General features: G+C 46.0%; 2 protein-coding genes across 2 annotated transcripts; one reads left to right on the top strand and one right to left on the bottom strand.

The window, feature by feature from the left end:
- Positions 1–22: 22 nt before the first annotated feature.
- Positions 23–3,348, top strand: mmaa (metabolism of cobalamin associated A). The gene has a single exon (XM_063214873.1). It carries the CDS (start codon positions 199–201, stop codon positions 1,417–1,419), a length of 1,221 nt encoding a protein of 406 aa, XP_063070943.1. The 5' UTR covers positions 23–198; the 3' UTR covers positions 1,420–3,348.
- Positions 3,349–13,444: 10,096 nt separating this feature from the next.
- Positions 13,445–18,618, bottom strand: sp7 (Sp7 transcription factor). Its single transcript, XM_063214872.1, has 2 exons — positions 18,523–18,618; positions 13,445–16,142 (listed from the first exon to the last, which is right to left on the bottom strand). Exons 1-2 carry the CDS (start codon positions 18,541–18,543, stop codon positions 14,754–14,756), a joined length of 1,410 nt encoding a protein of 469 aa, XP_063070942.1. The 5' UTR covers positions 18,544–18,618; the 3' UTR covers positions 13,445–14,753.
- Between the last annotated feature and the right edge of the window lie 4,386 nt (positions 18,619–23,004).

Genomic DNA, 23,004 nt, shown 5'->3' on the forward strand with positions numbered 1-23,004 from the left:
CGACTTCCGTCGCCCTCTCTGACGTCAGAGCAACTTCGTCGCATGTTTTTTCTCTGGTTGAAAGCAGTGAGGAAGATAGTCTTTGCTTCAATGACCTGTACGTAAGTCATTACCGCTTATATAAACGTTTTACCAAATATGTCCTGGACTGCATGTAGTTGAGAGCTGTCGTCAACACTGGACAAGATCGCTAAGGTCATGGGTCCTCAGTGCCAAATTATGGGGTTCTACAGTGGATTGTTCAGACTATACCAGCGACTGCCTTCTCGGTCTGCAATGCACAGTCAAACCAGATTGAGGTGGAAATACAGTGGGAATTTAACCTCGAATGGCTGTTTGGGGGTCTGCTTATCAAACAGATCTGTTTCCACAGCCCCCTGTCATATTGTGGATTTGACTGAAAGGGAGAAACGATCTTTGGATAAGCTCTATGATGGCCTTGTGACAGGTCACAGGGCAGCACTTGCAGAGTCCATTACTTTGGTCGAGACGCAGCACCCTAGAAAGAAGGAGCTAGCCCAAGTCTTACTGCAGAGGGTGTTGGCCTACAAGCAGACACAGGAGAAAGCCAACGGAAACCAACCTGTGGCCTTCCGCGTTGGGCTGTCCGGACCTCCTGGTGCAGGCAAATCCTCCTTCATCGAGGTCTTGGGGAAGATGTTAACCGGACAAGGCCACAAAGTCTCGGTCCTTGCTGTAGATCCCTCCTCTTGCACAACAGGAGGGTCCTTGATGGGGGACAAAACGCGCATGACAGAACTATCCAGAGACATGCAGGCCTTCATTCGGCCTAGCCCAACCTCAGGAACCCTCGGAGGCGTCACAAGGACCACCAACGAGGCCATCGTGCTTTGCGAAGGAGCGGGCTACGACGTCGTCGTGGTTGAAACGGTCGGTGTGGGGCAGTCTGAGTTTGCGGTGGCGGACATGGTCGACATGTTTGTGCTGCTCATCCCCCCGGCTGGAGGCGACGAGCTGCAGGGCATCAAGAGGGGGATCATCGAAATGGCCGACCTGGTGGTGGTGACCAAGTCGGACGGGGACCTGGTGGTGCCGGCCCGTCGAATACAGGCCGAGTACACCAGCGCCCTGAAGTTGATGAGGAAGAAGTCCACCACCTGGAGACCCAAGGTGGTGCGAGTCTCGTCGCAGACGGGCGAGGGCATCGTTGACCTGTGGGACACCATGCTGAAATTCAAGGGGGTGGGCGTGGAGAGCGGCGAGCTCCTGAAGCGCCGACGCAGCCAGCAGAAGGTGTGGATGTGGAGCCTGATTCAGGAGAACGCTCTGCGTCACTTCCAGGAGCATCCGTCGGTGGGCGCCGTGCTGCCCCAGCTGGAGGAGAGGGTGACCCGGGGCGAGATCTCGCCAGGCCTGGCAGCAGACCTGCTCCTCAAGGCCTTCACCACCAATTCATGAACAAAGACGAGGAGGGTCCAAAACAACACTTTCAAGAGGCACCGTACTGTGCTGTATCTCAGTTCAAGAAGACTGCCTGACTACAGACAAACAATCAGTTACGATGTGCAACCTTGATTCACAAGCTATAATCAGGGTTCCCACTGGTGCTTGAATTCCTTGAAAATGCTTGAATTCCAATTAAGTGTTTTTAAAGTTGTGAAAATGCTTGAATGTTTGATGAAGTGCTTGAAAATGCTTGAAATTTGTGTCAAGTCAAACTCAGTAAGAAAAATAATAGAAATAAATTGTTCAGATACATCAAAAATCTGAGGGATTGAGATGTCAGATGGGATTTGCCATTCGACACCCTAAAATTGATTAGAATGCAGGAAATTTCATCTTAAAAACACATTTTCTGGGGAGGACCTTCACACCCCCTTCCCGCAACCTATTTAAAAGTGCTGGAAAACTGAACATTTGGTGCTTGAAAAGTGCTTGAATTTGTTCATGAAAAAGGTGTGGGAACCCTGTATAATGCAGTGCCACATATTCCAAATGAGCTATTTACCTGTCGCAATAGGACAATAAGAAAACAGGTCATTGGGAATACGTGGCACTGGATTGTAGCTTCTCAATCCATGTTGCCCATCACTGCAAAAAAAAGACACATAATAGCACTTGCATGTGCCAGGCAGGCGTCATCTTGACCTGCTCCCTGATTCTGCCGTGCAGGTGCTACCTGGTGACCTCTGGAAGTGGATAGCAGGGCCTGAGGGAGTCATTAGAGTGGGTGGGACTGACCTCTACTAAGTGATTCCTTTGATTAAGATGGAGTGTTATAGCAGCTCCAGGTTTTCTCATACATGGACCATTCTGAGGCATGGCACCGCAAAATGAAAGCCAAGCAACACAAACTGATTCCACTCTTTTACTCGACTTGATAATTTAATCCTCACTCAAACACACACATATATGAGACAGAGCCAGAGAGAGAGAGAGAAAAAAAATCAACAGTCTGACATTCTGTTGGAGGTAATGAGGTACACACATAACACCTCCATTGGCCTAACCGTTTTGCACAGGCATGGGGGAGCAGTTGGTAGCACTATAGGCAAGGCAATTTACACTAATGCACTCCAATGTGCTTTACAAAAAAAGCTATGCAATACTTGGCCTATGGGAAACACTAAACTTTTTAAACCGAGTTAATGGTTATGTGATTTGTTTTTCCATTACACTGTCACTTGATGGACAGTTATTTACAGGGGGTGAGGAGTGACTGTGTGGCCTCCTCTCCGTGATGTCTTTGATAAAGGTGAAGGCATGTTATAATAACTTTTAAAGACAGTTAATTGTGATGTGATTTGTTTTTTTTTCATTCTCACTGATTGGCAATTACACAATTACACAAACTGTTGTTGTGAAATCAGCGCATGAGATATGCCGAGAACAATTCCTTCACAACTGGAAACATTGGTGCTGTTTTGTCAATGACAGACAAAACTGGGAGATAGCAGAGTCAGAGAAGACAGTAATGCTTCACGCAAAAGTGCCTCCTGTCTCTTGACTGTCAGTTTTAAGGCGAAAAAAGAACAAAAAAAAACGTTTTTGGGTCGATGACATTATGCCTCTTTTTGTGTTTTCTGATTTATTTTTGTTGAAAATGGTTAAATTGTGCAAATAAACATATTTTGAGTGTGTTCTATTTTGAAGACCTAAAAAGGCTCAATTTTCTTTTTTGTTATTAATTACTTAACCCCGTAGCGCTGAGCCTCTGTTATGACCTCATTGTCACCAAAATGGTAATGACCAAGTCTTAATCGGTTACTTAAGACTATCTACATTGTCGTATTGATGCTGTTGTGATGTAGTTGAGTCTTTTCAGCTAAGAGTGAATACTGTAGGCCCGTCGACTGGCCCCTCTACAGTAATCTGAGGCTACACTTGGTCAAAAAATAGGTGGGAGATTTTAAAATATGAAAATAAAACATCAGAAAGCTTTCCATAATACATTTGGATGGTAACTTAAAGGGACACTGTGCAGGAAATGGTCAAAAAAGGTACTGCAACTATAGCTGCTCATTGAAACTGGGCTGCCTATTGCCAAATTTTGTCTTAACATGAAAGTTTACTAAGTGATAAACAAATATTTTCTAGTAAATAGAAATGTCCCTTTGGGACACTGTGTGAGATTTTTAGTTGTTTATTTCCAGAATTCATGCTGCCCATTCACTAATGTTACCTTTTTCATGAATACTTACCACCATCATCAAATTCTAAGTATTCATTATGACTGGAAAAATTGCACTTTTCATACATGAAAAGGGGGATCTTCTCCATGGTCTGCCATTTTGAATTTCCAAAAATAGACATTTTTTGCTGCAAAAATGACTCCACTTGGACCATACTAGAAAATATTTGTTTATTACTTAGTAAACTTTAATGTAAAGATCAAATGTGGCAATAGGCAGCCCAGTTTCAATGAGCAGCATAGTTGCAGTACCTTTTTTGACCATTTCCTGCACAGTGTCCCTTTAAACAGAATGCTATTGAATATTCTAACTAAATTTGGGAATTTTCTAAACTGTCCTAAAAATTAAATAAAGCACAACACATGAAGACACTATATTCTGTGCTGGAAAAGCATTTTATACAAAAATGTTATACGTTGGTTTACCTGAAGAGGGCAGAATTTAGTTATGCTTGTTCCACGGACCTACAGCGTGTGGAGTGTGATGTGTTAAACTGAGGAGCTCACTGACTGTGCAACTCATCATTACCATATTAGCTGTTGATTTGTATGGGGAGAATGTCAGAAAGGGTAATGTAAGGGTGCACAAGGTAAACAGATTTTTAGCAAGGAAAAAAATGTCATTTTATTTGTTAAAAAAAGTAGACATTCCTCACACAAGAGAGCTAAGAGCTATGGCAAGGTAAACATATAGACATGCACAGCGAGTGTCAGACGTCATGTCATTTGCTGAAGTGATAAAAGTAGGCAGCGAGGAAGAACAAGCATGGATATCATAATTATACTATTACTGTGGTTTGTGTTTTACAGAGCTCCCGATGTCTGTCTTGTATTATTCCTTCTGTGTGAGGTACTAATGTGCCTTGTTTTCCAACCTATCATTTTCTGCCTGCTGTGGTTTTTCATGTGCTGCCATATAACTTGTTAATCTAACTACTGTTACGAAGTTGGAGCTTAATGACAACACCATAACACTGCTGATGACCAGAGGAAATCACTTTTTATGCAGTGATCAACATTAAGAAGAAATCATGATTTTACACAGAGAAGTACATCTGTTTGTCAAATAGTAACGTTTTTTCATAATATTACACTGCAAACACACACACACACACATACACATACACACACACACAGATACACATCCATGCACGTACACACACGCATGCGTGCACGCAGACACACACACACACACACACATTATCGTCTCGGCCTGGCATTCATTGCATTTGATCCCTCGGCCCTCAAACCCCCCCCATCCCGTACCATTTTGTTTCGAGCCAAAATCATCAGCAGATTCAAGATATCTTTTAAAGAAATGACTTGAGTTATATGAACAATTTTTTCCTCTCTCTCTCAATATGCTCTGTTTCCTTTTTTGTGTGTGTTTTGATCCCTACTGCTCTTGTGGCCGGGCTGCGCTGTGGTGAGGCGCGGGTTCGAGTGGCGCTACAGTGTTATTTTTGGCTGGAGCAGCGGTTGGTGGCTCTGAGAGAGAGAGAGGGAGAGAGAGAGAGAGAGGGAGAGAAAGAGAGAGAGGGAGGGAGGGAGAGAGCGAGAGGGGGATAGTGAAAGAAAGGGGGAGAGAGAGGGATAGGGAGACAGAGAGAGAGGGAAAGGAGGAATCATGGCGATAGAGAGAGGGAAGGAAATAGGGAGAGAGAGGGAGGGAGGGAGACAGCGAGAGGGGGATAGTGAAAGAAAGGAGGAGAAAGAGGGATAGGGAGACAGAGAGGGAAAGGAGAATGCATGGCGATAGAGAGAAGGAAGGAAATGTGGAAAGAGAAGAGAGGCAGAGGGAAGAGGAGGAGATGAAGAGAGAACAAGAGAGAGAGAGAGATGGGGCGGAGGGGAGACAGAGGGGATTGCTCTCAGTCCAAAACCGAGGCTGTTTAAAGGATTTCTTGCCTGAAAGAATCCCTCTGCGATGATGAGAGTCATTATGGGCAACACACAAAAAGTCGGAGACGTGCCTTTGCGCTTTTAGTTAATTTCTAGACACCCATGCTTATAGCATGCTCCCCATTGTAACGGAGGCTAACTAGCACAGAGTTGGCGTGGAACGTTGGTAAACCTCCCTCCGATAGCCTCATACAGTCTCGTGCCGTTGGGCCGAGAGACTAGTCTCTTGGCCCAGCGGTATCGTACTGTGTCTCCCATTCCGAACCGATGTAGTTGACGAGGTCGCACGTTCGATCCCCGAGGGGGGTGAACAGGTGCAAGATGACCTCCGTCACAGTGGTGCCGTGACCCGGATGGGAGTGAGGTTTAAGGGGGAGAGTGTAACGGAGGCTAACTAGCACAGAGTTGGCGTGGAACGTTGGTAAACCTCCCTCCGATAGCCTCATACAGTCTCGTGCCGTTGGGCCGAGAGACTAGTCTCTTGGCCCAGCGGTATCGTACTGTGTCTCCCATTCCGAACCGATGTAGTTGACGAGGTCGCACGTTCGATCCCCGAGGGGGGTGAACAGGTGCAAGATGACCTCCGTCACACCATGCATAAAGACTAGCATCATCACTCAACCAGACAGTTTGAACTTCGCAACCCCAGAACTATCCTATACATTTAGGAACAAGCAATAGAAATAGCTAAAGAGGAAAAAGTCATTTTTCCATCATGTTGTGTTATCATTGTTTTTGTCTTATTTTCGGACAATACTTCTCTGATACTTCTTTCATGTCCTTTCACCAATTGTAATAAGAGTATTAAATCAGATGCATTCCTATGAGGTGTCCACCCATTGTCATTTGAATGAAATGTTAAAATATCAACATATTGTATGTCAGCCTCCCTCTCTCTCTCTCTCTCTCTCTCTCTCTCTCTCTCTCTCTCTCTCTCTCTCTCTCTCTCTCTCTCTCTCTCTCTCTCTCTCTCTCTCTCCCCTAGTTGGGATGCTTAGTGCCGCGTCAGACATTTTTCCCTGCCCGCTCTGCTCTGAAACATTATGTAAAAAAGATGTTTTCTTTCTATTTCTGGCAGAGGATCAAGTGAATTAAGTATTTTTTTCCATTAAGTGGCGAGTGTATGTGTGTCTGGCATGTCTGTGTGTGTATGTTTATATTTGCATGTGTGGAAGTGTTGGTGCATAAGCACACACGTTTGTCCCTGTGCTTATACGTATAGGCCTATGCATGATGTGTGCGGCTCTGTGTGTGCATGTGTGTGTGTGCATTTGTATGAGCTGTGTGTGTGCGTGTGCGTGCGTGCATGCGTGCGTGCATGCGCATGTGTGTGTGTGCCTATGTCTGTGTGCTTAAGTGTGTGTGCTTATGCGTGTGTGTGTGTGTGTGTGTACGCCTAAGTGTGTGAGTTAACCCACAAAGATATTTCAATTTCTCGGGGATATTAAATAAACATGCAGCGGCAGCAGCTCCAGCAACACGCTCGCTGCCTGCCAGTCGCCGTGGAAGAGATGGGGGGAGAGGGAGGGGGACAGTGAGGAGGGTGGTGGTGGTGGTGGTTGGGGGGGTGTTGTGGCCATGGCTCTGGGGGGGTGCAGCGCAGCGCAGCCCAGAGCAGCGTCTCATGGTCAGGGCCCCCGCCGGACACGCTGGCGCCTCGCGCTGGAGGACTTCTGAACCACCACACTCCTCCACTCCACTCCACTCCGTACGCCAAAACCCTGCCAGCCCTTCCTCTCTCATCCAACCCAAATCACTCACTTCTCTTGCCTTGCCTTGCCTCTCTCTCTTTCTCTCTCTCTCTCTCTCTCTCGCTCTCTCTCTCTCTCGTTCTATTTCTCTTTTTCACTCTGCTTCTCCATTTGTGTCTTTCTTATCCTCCTTTTTGTCCCCTTCTTACTCCATCTCTCTCATATTCACAGACTCTAGCTCTTGTTCTTGTTCCTGTATTTGTTCTTTTTTTCTCTCTCTCTCTCTCTCTCTCTCTCTCTCTCTCTCTCTCTCTCTCTCTCTCTCAAACACACACACACATGCACACGTGTTTTCACATTCTCTCGCTCTGTCATTTATTGTCAGTCTCCTTTATAAATGTTCTGGCTAAATCCATACTGTTTTTTCACACTGTGACACTGTGACTCTGTAACTGTCACCTTTTCTGTGCTTCCTTTCTTTTCTTGTGCAGCCACCTCTCCTCTCCTCTTCCTTTAAAACTCCATCCCCTCTTAAAATGTTCCCCAGGAAGCATTTAGTGGCCTCCTCTGAAAAAAGGAACAGGGATGGTTTGGGTAGTGTGTCAGAATAGAAATACCATGGCAACATGACATTCTTTAATATAGTGACCGTTTAGTGAAGGGCAGTGTTCCACATGGCACTGTTGCGTTTTGGTGTGCATATTTTCTGCTGCCAATTCAGTCACTAACCCTATAGGCTAGTTTTTAGGCCCCTTATACCATTTCAACAGGGTCTGTTTAACCAACTTGGTATGTGTAACTCCCAGCATTTTTATAAAGACATTACTGGCGCATTGCCTGTGATGTAAAAACGCACCGCAGTGGCTATCCAAGTCTGTCCACGTATAAGAAACCTCATCACTGGGCCATGTGGTCAATATATAAGAAAATGGACAATAAAGACTTTTGGCAGCGACTGTGATTTAAATTTCAAAACCTGATCAGTCGTAGCAGGATGTTTTGTGTAGTCCCCACAGTTTATTTTTTACTACTAGTAGGGGGACACAATATCCCAACGGACTGTAAAACTATATAAAAGCCTCACATCTGGCAAACCCAGCCTGAAATAGGGGTCTCCCCTGGGCCGAATTTGCCAGATATCCTAAACCCAGGGCACTCCTGAAAAAAATAAAACAGGCACACACGCTCACTGCGTATATCAAAAGGACCTTTAAAACTATATAGCATGCTCAATTTTACAAATAAGAGTTAATAAAACTTAGAAGAGGACGTTATGACTGAAGAGACCCATTAGCCTCTAACAGAATTATGCATTTGGAGGAATTAAGAGAGAGAGAGAGACTGTCTATTTTGAAGTGTCACAACTCATTTCCTCAGCTTCCATTTTTTTTTTCTGGAAGCAATTTGTCATCCGGAGGACATTAAATAGGGAACACATTATCTTTTTACAGGGGCATGGAGTCGCCCGCAGCCTGCCCACAGACCCTATAAACAGAATTGGTTCGTTTAGTGGTGCGTTTGCCTACATCTCCAAAGTTACGGGCAGTCCCGCTCAAAGAAGTAGAAGCCCGTAAAGCCCTTTTGCCATTTGAAAAAAAAAAAAGGGGGTGGTGGTTGAGTACAACTCAAGCATTCGAGCTGATGGAAGCAAAACAAAAGATTGTAATTGGGGGCAATGATGATCAATCTTTCTCACCTTTTGTCAAAACTTAATGCTCTCTTTCCTTCCTTTTTTGAGGCTATCAGGCCTCCATCTTCACCTGCGCTGACCCTTCACATCTTGGCTCTGGTTCACAGAGGGTCGCTCTTGTCCCTCTCCAGTACTCTCTGTGGCCTTATCTTGTTTGTAAACTATTGTTGTTGTTGCTCTGGCCTGGGGACTCCGTCTTACCACCCCACCCCGCACCACCCCCCACCCCACCCATCCACAAATCGCCACACCTCCCACCCCAACACTGACCCCTTCCCTCTCCTAGTGAAGAGGCACAAGGGACACCTGTGGACACCTGTGCTTTTGTCCTGTGGGAGAGGATGCCCCCTCCTTCACCCAAGGGCTTAGGAAGGGGGACAGAGGAAGCTTGGGCCTTTGTTTCGTCGCGTATTCCCATTCTCAAGCTGCCGTGCCGAGTGAGGGAGGTCAGGAGGACATTAAAAGACAAAGGGTGTTGTGACATACAGTAGACTTATCCAATTTGCATATTTGTATTTGGAAGAAGTATGCTTTGTTGTCATTGCATTACATTGTCATTTGTCAATGCATTTCATGTAATCCGTTCATAAAAGTGTGTGGGGAGGGGTTCAAATGCAACAGTTTTGGAATTCTGTTAGCTTTTGTAATGGTTGTTGTTAATTGTCTTGTGCAGTGTCAATAACTTAACAGCAGTTTTTCCTCCCACAACGTACTGCATTTGTAGTAGGCATGTAGTGTATGAAGAAACCACCGATATTTTTTTTGCCATCAAAAATGTTTCCGCCGAGCTAAGGGAACGTCCTCTGAAAGGCGCGCTCAGAGAAAATGAAAGGAAGACGTGGAACGGAGAACACTCACACAGTCTCTCTTTTCTCTCTTGCTTTTTTTCTCATGTGCCACCAAAAATATATGTATCTTTTTTTTTTTCGCTCACTGCCTTACAAGAAGTGACTCTCCAACTCTGCCAGTTTCCTTTATTTCGGTCTTAAAAACGGAGAGAAAATGAAATAAAGCAAGGTTACCACTGCTACTGGGCTATATAAAAAGCAAAGGGAACCGAAATGCCAACAGGCCACTGACCATCCCGCACACACACACACACACGCACACAGACACACATGCTCGCGAACACTCATGGTCATACACACACACACACACACACACACACCCTTTAGTGCCCCCCTCCCTGTTTTGACACACCCCGCTCTGTCTCCCTGTGTCCTTCTTTTATGTTGTGGACTGGACCGCGTGCCCACTTCAGACCACCATAAACATGTCAGAGCCTGATGACAGAGTCCGCCCCAAGATGTTTTATATAAATTGACCTCAACTACAGCTCATTAGATCCCCTAAATTGGAACCATGAGGCCGAGAGGGAAGCACGACGAGAGGCGAGCGCGGAGGGCTAGGATGAGGTGGGGTGCGGCGCGGAGGGCTGAGGTGGGATGGGGTGGGATGGGAAGGGGTGTGGTGCAGTGGGATGGGCTGGGGGATCTGCCACCGTGAGGCTGGCAGCGGTGGTGGTGGTGGGGGTAGGCTGGGAGCTGGGTTGGATAAGGTTGGGTTGGATAAGGTTGGGTTGGATAAGGTTGGCTGGGGTGGTGGAGGTGAGGAGATGGGGTGGGATGGGATGGATGGTGGGGGGATGTGGTGTGGTGGTGTTGCGGAGGGACAGTGGTGTGGTAGGCTGGGAGCTGGGTTGGGTTGGGTTGGTTAGGAGCAGGTTTCTGTTGGTGGTGGAGGTGAGGGGTGAGGGTGGATGGATGGGTGGGTGGTGGTGTAGTGTGGTGTGGATGGCCTGGGGTAGGGTGGGGTGGGGTGGGGTGGGGAGGGTGCTTGTGGGTGGTTGTGGGTGGGGGGTAAGGACAGGTCCTTTTGCTCTTGGGGACCCCACCCTTTCCTCTTTGGGTGTCACCCTGCAACCATAACTAACTTTTATTGTGCCAATTAAAATGGAAATAGCATCGGTCCCAAGGCCACAGCCTGCTTCGCGGGGCTTTAAAACGCAAGGCGTGAGGTAGGCCCTGTGGGGAGAGCGAAAACCTGTGGAACATCTGACCGGATTTACAAGAACACACACCGAACATGGATCACACAGAGTAGAGAAAGAATAGAACACTTACAGCATCAAAAAATGCAGAGACAAAGTCTCAAAGTTTCCACACAGAAAGCTCAATATCGCATTGCAAGACAAACCCATCAAGGCCTGAATGAATTCAACCCAAACTTTTAAAAAACATCTTAGCAAAAAATCTGCTTCGGTTCTTTAAAACGGTAAGAAAAGGAGAGGTTGAACTGTGGCAGCAGGCAAATTTCTCAAATGTCCAATTGCTCAAGACAAGCTAGACCACCAAATTATACTACGAGTAAATATGATACATTAAACTTGCGCAAAATACGACACTAGCAATTTAGACCTGGTTTTTTTATTATTATTATTCCCTCTCCCAAAGACTGAAGGTGACTTCAGTGACACTCAATCAGGCCCAGCGAACACTAATGCCAGTGGATTGCTCTGTTCAGCTCTCCATTTAAGTTTTAATTGAAATCCTTTGTCAGGGGCCTTGTAGCCTCAGGTACAATCCAATAAGCAATGCAATTACGCCCCTCCTCATCCTCCCCTCCTCTCCTCCCCTCCGGCCCACTCCCAACACCCCCCCCCCCCCAATCCCACCTCACCTCACCTCCTTCTCCCCACCTCCTCAGACCAACCCCCCCTGACTTCTTGCAGGAGCAGTGCTAGGAGTTAAATGACTCCGCTCAGACAGTGGAGAGGCGTAATTGCCTCAAGCGTAACTACAGTGGCGAGCTGAAAGGGGTCATTGTGCGCAGGGGGGAGTTCATCTGAGTGAACGGCTTTGTTTGTGCCGCAAAAACTAATTAAGGTATTTGGTCAGCCATGGGGGCTCAGGCAGAGAGAGACAGGAGAGCCGGAGAAGTGGATACAACAGGAGAGGAGGTAGAGGAGGAGGAGGAGGAAGAGGAAGAGGAGGATGAGACTGGGGGGGGGGTGGAGAGAGACAGAGCATGCAGACAGAGCTGGAGGTGGAGAGGAGGAGGAGGAGGAAGAAGAAGAGAAGATGAGTCAGAGGAGGAAGAAAGGGGAGGATGAGGCTGAGGTTGGGGTTGGGGGCAGGGAGGAAGTGGTATTGTGTGAAGGGTTCATGAAAAAAATGAAAAAGGAGAGGAATGGATGTCAATCTAAAAAAAAAACAATAAAAGACAGAGAGAGGCTGTTGAGAAAGAGGCCGTTGCTCATCGTGCGCCCCCACTGTTTGCTTGTGTCAGATGACCACAGTGAAGAGCAGAGTTAATATTTGCACTGGGCAGCTGTCTGCCCCAGATGTATATTTTGTGCGTAGTCCCTTGGTGGAGTAGGCTAGTGTGGTGCCGTGGTGTGGTGTGGTGTTGGGCATCCTTCACCTCGCCAGCGCTGATTACATTAGCGGAGGCGGTGGGGAAATTAAATAAACCAACATGTTTACTTTATTCAACCCCACTTTGACGTGATAGGACACATAGCAATCATCTCATTACACCGTGCTTACACACAAAGGCCTCCGCCGCACTTTCCATAGCACTGTAAGGATAAGAGTCGGATGAAATTCAGTAATGCATAGAGCTGCATAAATGGAGTTATGTTAAATAATAACACTCCTCTCACATGCTGCTATGCCGTGTGTTTGGAGATCAAGTTTTAGGTTATGAATATACAGTAGGTCTGAGTACTGACACTATTTCTCCAACTGCTAAAGAAAAGCAATTCATTAGCACCACCATTAGCTTACTGTTTCACTGGATTGAGCTATGTATTATAACGAAGATTCCATTGAACTGTTAATCTTCAATTAGTAATCTGGCCTGGACCATTATTCGTTGTTGCTGTTGAGTACAATGACCTCCATACACTGCATTGGCGTTAGGAGTCAGTTAAATAATAATAATAAAAAAAGAGACATTCTAGAGTGCTTCTTGAGTGCCACTTGTTCAGACTTCGGAAGGACTGCCATCACATACAGTGTGATTAGAATTATAGTAACATTTTTGAGTTCTCACTATGATGTCACAAAGACTCAGTGGGATTTGTAATACAGTAGGTTGTCTGTGAGCAGTAGAATGTATGAGAGAAATTCTAGAACCACTGGGAAAAATCCGTACACCTCAAAGGGTTAATGAGTATGTGGGGGTAAGTTACGGAGGAGTCAGCCATGATAGTAGCCTGGCGTTTCCATCCTTATGCTACAGTCAATTGACATTTCCCTCCATGTTAATAAGGGTATGGTAAAAGTTATACTCTGTTCCAGAAATAGGCCCTATCACTTGTCCCGTTGATATGTTCTTTGTCACAGCAATGGCTGTCAAGAACTTCAGTCACAAAAGTGAGGGTTGGTTCGCACACTTAAAAAGACACAAAGGTCTAGCTGCACAAGGAGTTTCGTTGTTTGTTTGAGGTTTTTTTCTAGAGCAGAGTAAAGCATACGTTTCAGGGTTCTGCCTTCATCCGTGCTCTCTGTCCTCAGAGAGTCCAACTACTGAAGACACAAATTAATCACAAATAAAAACGAATATGATTGGAAAATTTATTGGCAAAAACGACTCATTCTTGTCACTGTATATGTACAGTCCTGGCTACAAGGCACGTTCAACTTCAGCAAAGTCACAGGCATGATAACAGTCAAGAGTGGGACGCATCATGAGAAAATAACATTAAAAAGCAAACTGGAAAATGGAAACAGAATCATCATAACTACGCACCACCACCACCACTTTGCAAAATTCATATTTTGTAACACTCAATAAATAGTCAAATAAAAAAAGACAATTAATTTATTTTCCTAACTGGCCAGCTTACAGACTTTTAGCCACTGAGCAATGCTTCTGAAATGCAAGATTATTCTCTCATAATTTAAGACATAAGTTATATAATTTTAAAAATGAAGTAAAGGGAAATTAAATTAGGAAATTAAATGGAAAATGAGAGAAAAAAATAAAATATTTGTAAAGAACAACAACTGCACATTTATAGCAACTATTCAGTCACTTCAAGACGAGCATGATCATTTCTGCTCATCTGGTAACATTATGTTCCTTCATCATGAAAATACTTTAATCATTTTATATTGTACATAATGCATATTTTTAACATACGCATTATATAAATATAAAAAATACTGTATATATAAATCAAAATGTATATTATACAAATATATACCATCACAAATCTGTTTCACAAGCGTTTCAGAGAAAAATGCCAAAATTACAGCTGAGTGATACATGTGTAACTCACTCAACACTCCAAACAATATTTGCAACTTTGCATATTTCGGAATGTTTTAATTGTCTTCATAAGAGGTTCTCCCAGTGATTTAGTGGTATATGCTAGTGTGTTTGCATGTGTGTGTATGTGTGTAGACGTGTCTTGTGTGTGCGAGAGTGTGTGCACATGTGCGCGTGTGTTTGAGTTTGCGTGTATCTGTGTGCTGGTGTGTGCAGCATCCAGCAGCTTTACAGTTGTGAAAGTCTCTCGGCTTTCTTTTTTTCCTTTTGCAAGTTGCTGGCTTACATTGAACGAACAGTCCAATTTCTCAACTCTGGCTCGCAGCACACAGCACCAGGGAGAGAGAGACGAAATAAAAATCTATTTCTGAGCATATAAACGTCTTTTTTGTTCTCTCTCCTCCTTCACAGAAAAAAAGGAAGAAAAAAAAAACCACACCTCACACATACGCGCACGTAGTACTTCTGTACTCCCGCTTAGCACCGATAGAACAGCAAGGCCCAGCCGTAGTTAACCCAAGTCCAGTCCGGTCCTGTCAGGTCAGATCTCCAGCAGTCCACTGCTCGTCTCCACGCCATTGCCCGTGTTGCTCTTCTCCTCTCCGTTAGTGGTGGGATCGGACCCGGTCACCCCTGGCCCGGTGGCCACGGAGACCGCGCCGCCATTGGGGTCGGCGTTGGCGTCCTCCACCCTGGGGTCCCCGGCCTCTCCGCCCTCCCCTCCCGCGCCCTTCCCCTGCAGGCCGGCCTCGGCGTGGGTCTTCTGGTGCTTGCTGAGGTGGTCGCTGCGCGTGAAGCGCTTGTTGCACAGCAGGCAGGTGAACTTCTTCTCGCGCGTGTGCGTGCGCACGTGGCGCTCCAGCTCGTCGGAGCGGGTGAAGCGCTTGCCGCAGAAGAGCCAGTTGCAGACGAAGGGCCGCTCGCCCGTGTGCCAGCGCAGGTGGGCCTTGAGGTGTGAGGCCTTGCCGTACACCTTGCCGCAGCCCGGGATGTGGCAGCTGTGCACGGGCTTCTTGCGCAGCGAGGCGGCCGAGGCGCCCAGCCGCTCCAGCTCCTGGCAGTTGGGGCAGTCGCAGGTGGAGCGGCCCGTGGTGCTGCCGCCGCCGCCCCCGCCGCTGTACCGGCCCGTGCCCGGCGGGGACTTGAGGCCCATGGAGTTCTCCATGATGCCCGCGCTGGGCACCGGCTTGGGCTTGTACATGTCCTGCGGCAGCATGTGCTGGGAGGACTGAAGCAGGTGCGAGGAGGAGCCCAGGCCGACCGAGGGGTAGGGCGCCGGGTTCAGGGAGGTGAAGTCAGAGCTGTAGCTGGGCAGCTGGGGGCTGAGGGAGGTCTGTGGCGGCACGGGCTGCAGGGAAGCCTGCAGGCCCCCGTCGGGCTGGGGCTGCGCCGGGCTCAGCCAGTTGGAGTTGGGGTGCACGTCCCACCAGGAGGAGGTGGCGTTGGCGGACGCCGCCGTGGTGATGCCCGGGTGGATGCCCGTCTTGTACCAGGAGCTGTACGGGTGGGTGACGTCCAGGGAGGTGTAGACGCTAGTCAGGCAGTCGGCCGTGGCGTGGGCCTTGCTCATCAGCAGCGAGGGGTCCTGCGTGCCGGTGCTCTGGAAGGAGTGGGAGAAGGGGTTGTACTCGGTGCCGTAGCCGCCCACGGTGGGTGGCGGCGGGCTGCCCGTGGGCGTCAAGAGGCCCCCTCCGGCGCCGTAGGAGGCGGTGTAGGAGTCGGGAAGGCCCTCGCTGCCGCGGCCGTTCTTAGGCGCTTGGAGGTCCGTGGTCATGGTGGTGGTGGTGGTGGGGGCGTAGGGCTTCTTTCCTGGGGCGGTGCTGCCTGTCTTGCCGGGGGTGGCGGAGTCTCTGATGGGGCTGGTGCTTCCGAACTTGTTGCAGGTGGCAGTTAGCATAGCCAAAGGACTGGAGCCATAACGCGCTTCCTCCTGCGGGGGCGGGGGCGGGACAAGGACACGTCAGCCAATCAGATTACACTATAGCTCAAAGAAACATTCAACTAGCAGATACATCAGCCAATCACCTTACACTATAGTTCAGACACACTAGCAGGCTAATACGATGCAATTCACTCAAATACTGCACCAACCTGCTCACCCTACAATTGACACAAATAGTATATACTGAAGCTTGCTTTTCTCACATTAAACATAAACATTAAACACCTACAAGCTGCAGGTAAACACTCACTCTTATCTGGGTATTTGATTAACGATTTCATTTGTGATATGGAGAACTTTGAGATATTCAGCTATACGCAGAGAGCAGTAGGGGGGTTGGGGGCTTGTAGTTTGGGACCGAGTGGTTTCTACACCAGTTGACAGTAATTAAGGTTGCCTCTTTGGGTTTCTCTTCCTACTCGGGGCCCCCTGGGCCTGATAAACAATATGGAGAAACATCTGCGGTCGCTGGTTTGTTGATGAGTTAGCAAAACGTTAAAAATACTGAGGACAATGTTTGCCCACATGGGGTTCCATCATGTAAATAGCCATGAAATCAAGGGCTGTAACTCTTCAACAAAATCAGACACACAAAGGATGCCGAATACGGCTGATTCAGATGACTTGGTTGTCTGCTGTTAACTTTATTCCGGTTTGTTTACTTTATAATATGAAGCCACTGCCATACATGGATGACAAGGGCAGATAATGCCAGAAAGCATTCTGGGCTCTTCGCATCTGTCAGTTTTGGGCCACAAAACCCGTACTGTATATGCAAAACATTTGAAAATAGCACAGATCCTGTCAGACATGTTTACGTCTGTCAGTCAGTCACTATGGTGTATCTAATGAGCCCTGGTTGCTGTCTGACAATGGGGTATTGTGTTAAGTTGCGCCTCTTTCACCCACGCTGACATTATGGCATCTGCAACATTTTTTTGTCCAGCCTATATTGTTCATGGAGTCATCCGTTGCATTTACCTACTTGAAATAAATGAGCCCAAACTATGACGAAATATTAGTATTCTACAATGTGACAGGTTGTAAGGCCAAAGCTATAAGGTGCTTAGGATTTCACCTGCATGCCAGTAGACCAGAGCCTAAAAGAAATCAACAGTTTCAGGAAAGTTGATAGCTTAGGTGACTAGAGAGTATAGGCCACCCTGATGTAAAATGGAAATGTTTTTAAGAATTGAGCTGTACAAAACAATCTGCATAATCTGACATTAAGTACAACATCTGACAAATCCTGATTTCAGAAGACAGCACATGGATTTAAACTCCAACAAGCTCTAGTCTGAAATTATGCAGAGAGCGAGCTCTCCAGATACGTCATCCATGTCTAATAACTATTCTCTTGGATTCCTGCAACGGTTTATAGTTTAATCTCAGCTTGATCTGTCTTGCCGTTGACTGTCAGACAGTGTGATTCAGGAGACTCCGGGGGCTTAACGCGGATTTCGCCTTCATTCCCTGGTAAGCGCTCGTGGTTAACCTGGCATATCCTGTTGCTTTAGCTCCCGTTTCCAGGTTAATTGCGCACCCCATTTACGGGGATTACCGCTCAGTCCTTAACTTCTCCGTAATACCAGTGTCCGAACTGCGGAGGCTCTTCCAGAATGGTTTATGTCCTAGGGTTCTGTTTTTTTTTGCTGTTCTATGGAAAGTTCGTTGCCGAAGCCTAATTGTGGGGCGCAGTGTAGGGTTCCTAACTTCCCTTTAGGACCGCACCATGCATTTTTTTTTCTTCAGGCGGAGTGCGTGCAAGTTCTGCACACTTAGCGCATATATTAGGAGCTGTCTTCTAAGCAACAACTACAAACAACATGCATTTTGCGCTGAAACAGACATCCGTGTTACTGTATAGGAAGCCTCCAGTCTGAATAGTGTCAATAAATCTGAAAGGACATTTCAATAAACCAAATATTACATCATTGGCAATGGTTAGGCTAGGAGTCCCCTCTGCGTTCCGGTGGTCACAGAGGGTTTTGACATCATGCTGCATGCTACATTGCCTCGCCTTTCTCAAGTCATTTCCAAACTCAGGATGACATGCATGGAGTTTTATGAATTAAGCTATTTATAACCTTGTTGTTACAGTGAAGTAAGTAGCCTACAACTATTACAGTTGAGTAACAGGTCGTGAAATCGCATGTAGGCCTACAGTGTATTCTTATGAAATGTGAAATGCAAAGCCGTTTGATTTACCCGTAGGAATGCCTCATTTCACCAATCATTATAGACAGAGTGACGCTCTTATGAATGGACAGCAAAATCGCTAAACACAGAAACTACAAATTAGCCGTGCAGACCTTGCTATAGGCACGTGGTCGTCAAACTCCCAGATGAAAAGAATAGTTTTCCATACCTCCAGAATCGATGCGGCCATCCCTGAGAAACAAATCCCAAGAGTCTCGAGCTCTACAAAGAGGGGGTCTCGGCTCGCAGTCCCGGGACAGTGTGGAGTAGCCTCGGCACGAGCGCAGAGTCTTCTACGGGGAGACAGAGGTCCCGCCTCCTAATTACAGGGTCCGGACCCTTTGAAGAACCGCCAAGAGCCAATAAAGGGGAGAAGGGGAGAAACATATACAGAAGGGGTAACGTGGTGGGCACAGGGGCGAAACGGGAAGAAATCACTTAAACATTAACATTGTCACGGCGCGTTATAAAGTAAGTAATGTAATACACCGTGGCTCTGAACTGACATGCAATGGGAAATTAACGTTTGTGGGCTCACAGTGGACGTTATGCTGTGAGGACTTAGCCTAGTCATTTACATGTTGTCACTTGGTGAGCGGCCTATTATTTTCTGGGGGCGAACATGCACCGGAGGTAGCTACTTGACCTCGGCGCATATTTCGTGCCATTACATTCCGCGTTGTGTCAATATGATCTCACCTCCGTGGAACACCAAGACGCGCCTCCCATGCGCGCACTGTAGATTAGGCTATACGATGAACTGGAAACTTTAGCCTATGGTTCGACTTTACTCGTACTTTACCTAAATTGTTAATTGCAGATGAACAGCCTATTCGTGGCATATTCTCCAAATGCCGTATACGGACCATTTCCAGTGATGACACTAAAAGTTTCATTCTTTCCGTTTCAAATAAACCAGTGTTACAAAACCAGACGTAACAACCCAGATAATTTCGGTCGTATTGCTGGTACACTAGTCTACAAGATTGCTTTAACTTACAGAGGGAGAGGTTAAAAAGAAATCCACATGGATAAATCAAGAAATTAAGATGGTGGAGCCTGTGGTCACTGTTTTTGATTTTATTGTTTGGTTTTCAAACCTCATTCTGTTTTCAACATTTTAAAACGCATTTACTGCTTTTCTAGGCACAAGCTGTGGGGGTTAAATGGTTCAGGATCCTGGGGAAAGGATGTTGGAAAAAAAACAGGCACCACGAAATAGAAATAAGGCAATGGTGATCATGACAAATAAAATAAATTCCGACCGCAGCTTTTAAAAGGAATGGTTTAAAAATCACCCTAGAAGAGTTCATTAGTTTTCCTTCTGTTAGTCCCACAAATGAAAGCAAACATCAGTTACCCATCAAGAACGGCACGGTGCATTTGGGGATATTTAGCCTACCGTTTTAAAAGCACTATGCAAATCCTTAAATTGGGCTTGAACTTTCACACTGGAACTGTTTGCCCGATTAACTGGATTTTAAATCGTTTTAAAATATAGGCGAAGTCATTAAAATAATCAGTATAGTTTTTTGCTATTGCGCTGAAACTGTGGCCACACATTTTGCGCATGCTTCTGACTCAGAGCAGGCGACTTACATTTCAGATTTAAACGCCACAACAGAGTCACTTTCATGACAAACGTTTGAAATAATTCTAAGGAAGACACTTTATAAAATAATGGATGTGTCAGATCATTTTGTGTGGGTTTTGGGCTACTTGATATTCCCCTAACCTGAAGCACATGGATTTTTTTTGACTGATACGGTTAATCTTGCTTAATGAAAAACACATTGCATTCTGTCTGTGGATGTTCAGAGGGCAACTGACGGATAGAAAGAGTGACGTGTATCATATGACAGGAAATTGCCAACTAGCACTTGGATGATTGTCACTTCAGTAATTCAGAAATGTATATATTTTTCAGATGGGTTATGTAAAATCTTTTTTGTCACATTTACCTTCACATTTTACAATTAGGTCTATGCCATGTGAAATAATGTTGGCCTATTCATAATATGCTGTCTTCAAAAGCAAATCTTCATTCAATCCTTAACAGGCTATTAGCTACCAGCCTGATGTCCATTAAATAGGCTACTATAGGCTAAGCATGGGATTTTAGGATACAATCTAACAATGCCTATGACATTTTAAAGACAGAGCGCAAAAGAGACTGAAAGTTAAGGCCTGTCAACAATGCAGATGGAGAAAGGAAGTATTATAAACTGCATAAAATGGAGGGTGACAGATAGGAAATAAGAGGGAAGTCAAACTCCTCTGGTAAGTGTAGCGTCAATATAGGCCTAATATCCCCATGGGTTTCTCATGAATATCATTTGCATCAGTGTTCAGTAAATGTTGGTGCCTTCCCTGACCGTGCACGCATCTCTATATAATTTGATGATAACAAGCAGGGCTCTAAATTAACAAAAAAAATTAGGCTACAGTTTGGCTGGTAGAAAAGATCAACTTACAAGCCACTTTGACCCATTGTGTGTTTGGCTAGTGAGATTAACATCTACTAGCCATTTTGGCTGGTGATGAAAAAAAATGTTAAATTAGGGTCCTGATAACAAGATGTCTCTCAAAATGTAGGCCTATCAAGCTATTAATAAAAAATATGCATCAAGAGGCAGTCAGTGCAAATAATACGCACAACAAAACACAAAGCAGAAGGGTGTTGTAAAAAAAAAAAAAGTTCTTCCTTTCCATTGCCATGAAGGTTGTCAGAGGCGCGAGAGCCACGTGCCAGCTCAGGCAGGCAGAAGTGTGTTCCCTAGTTTTTGTTACATCAACATGGGAGCTTGTCGCTGTTTTTCGCTCTCCTCTCGTCTCCATTCTCCTCTCCTGGCTACAGCTGCATGGAGACGTGCATATCCTGCATAGTTTATGGCAGGTCCAGTGTTAACCTTGCGACGTCAGAGTGGCGGACTCGAGAACATCCATCAAATGAACAAACAGCCAGCCAAAAGAGCCTTCCGGCGGGCCCATCCCGGGGTTTGTGTGTGTCTTTGTGGGCGTCTTCTCTCTCTCTTTCTTTCTTTTTTCCCTTCTTCTCCAAAATGAGTGGAGAGAAGATTAAAATTGTTTTCAAAAATAAACATGTAATTTCATTCTTTATTTTTTTCCCCAATTACAAGGCACGGTCAGGAGCAGGGCTTGTCGTTGGCCCTCACATGAACACACAAGACTATATTTAGCAGTCTGCTCTCCTGCTGACCTTGCTCACTGCATTTCACCAGCTTTGAACGAGAGAGAGGGAGAGAGAGAGAGAGAGAGAGAGAGAGAGAGAGAGAGAGAGAGAGGGAAGAGAGAGAGAGGGAAGAGAGAGAGAGAGAGAGAGAGAGAGAGAGAGAGAGAGAGCGCATGACAGAGAGAGAGAGAGAGCATGAGAGAGAGAGAAAGACAGAGGGAGAGAGCATGAGAGAGAGAGAAAGACAGAGGGAGAGAGAGAGAGAGCATGAGAAAGAGCATGAGAGAGAGCACGAGAGAGAGAGGGAGCATGAGAGAGAGAGAGAGAGAGAGAGAGATGGAACCAGTTCGAAATCCTGCTTGGAATGAAGATGCGCATTGAATTCAAAACTCCTCCTGACAATAACGTGTTCCCTGCATGGTCTTTTGTGAGATGTTTCTTTTTTTCAGGGTGGGGGATGAGTAGGCTTGGGGAGTGGTGATGGTGGTGGTGTGTGTGTGTGTGTGTGTGTGTGTGTGGTGGGGGGGGGGGGTTAAACTGTGATGGTCGGGGAGGAATTTGGGTCTGTGTGTGTGTGTTCACAACAGCTTCTCTGGCTTATTACACCTGCTGTTGAGGTGGAATGTGGAATGCAGCGCTGGCCAGGCTGTAGTGTGTGTGTGTGTGTGTGTGTGTGTGTGTGTGTGTGTGTGTGTGTGTGTGTGTGTGTGTGTGTGTGTAGTGTGCTCCCAGCCCTGCTGCATCATTTTTCTCTTCTCTTGTTTTTCTTGTTTTTCTTTTTTTTCTCGCTATGAAGTCACCATCGGACAAACAGACTCAAAACTCGTTCTTCTACTTCTGTGTACAGTTCATGTCATTCTAAAGAACATGACTCACTTAAAAAGGAAGGTAAAAGTAACTGACATATGACGCAGCAGAGTGCAGCACGTTTAGCGTAAAATCCAGGATCACATACAGCAGTGGTTCCCAACCTATGGGCTTGAAATCATTTTCCAAAAATAATAATCATATTTTGGTGTGTGATGCTGTTGTGTTATTAGAGTTTTATTCTTAATTGGGTCAGAGGTGGGCCCCGAACATTTTTGACAATTTTGAGTGGGCCCCAAGTTGAAAAAGGTTGGGAACCCCTGACATACAGTATATCCGTGACCATTTTTCACTCTATCTGTTCTACATTACTTGTACACTGCTGCACTCCGTGCTGATCCCTCACTCTGTACTTGCTTGAATTTCCTCCTTGTAAGTCGCTTTGGTCAAAAGCGTCTGCTAAGTGTAATGTAATCACATTGTAATTTGCAATAACAACTTCTCCATTTGCAATGAGATTGTAACAAACATACACACACACACACACACACACACACACACACACACACACACACACACACACACACACACACACACACACACACACACACACACACACACACACACACACATTCACAAACATACACTAAG

This window comes from Engraulis encrasicolus, chromosome 14 (genome assembly GCF_034702125.1).
Source record: "Engraulis encrasicolus isolate BLACKSEA-1 chromosome 14, IST_EnEncr_1.0, whole genome shotgun sequence".
In the NCBI taxonomy this organism is placed as follows: domain Eukaryota; kingdom Metazoa; phylum Chordata; class Actinopteri; order Clupeiformes; family Engraulidae; genus Engraulis; species Engraulis encrasicolus.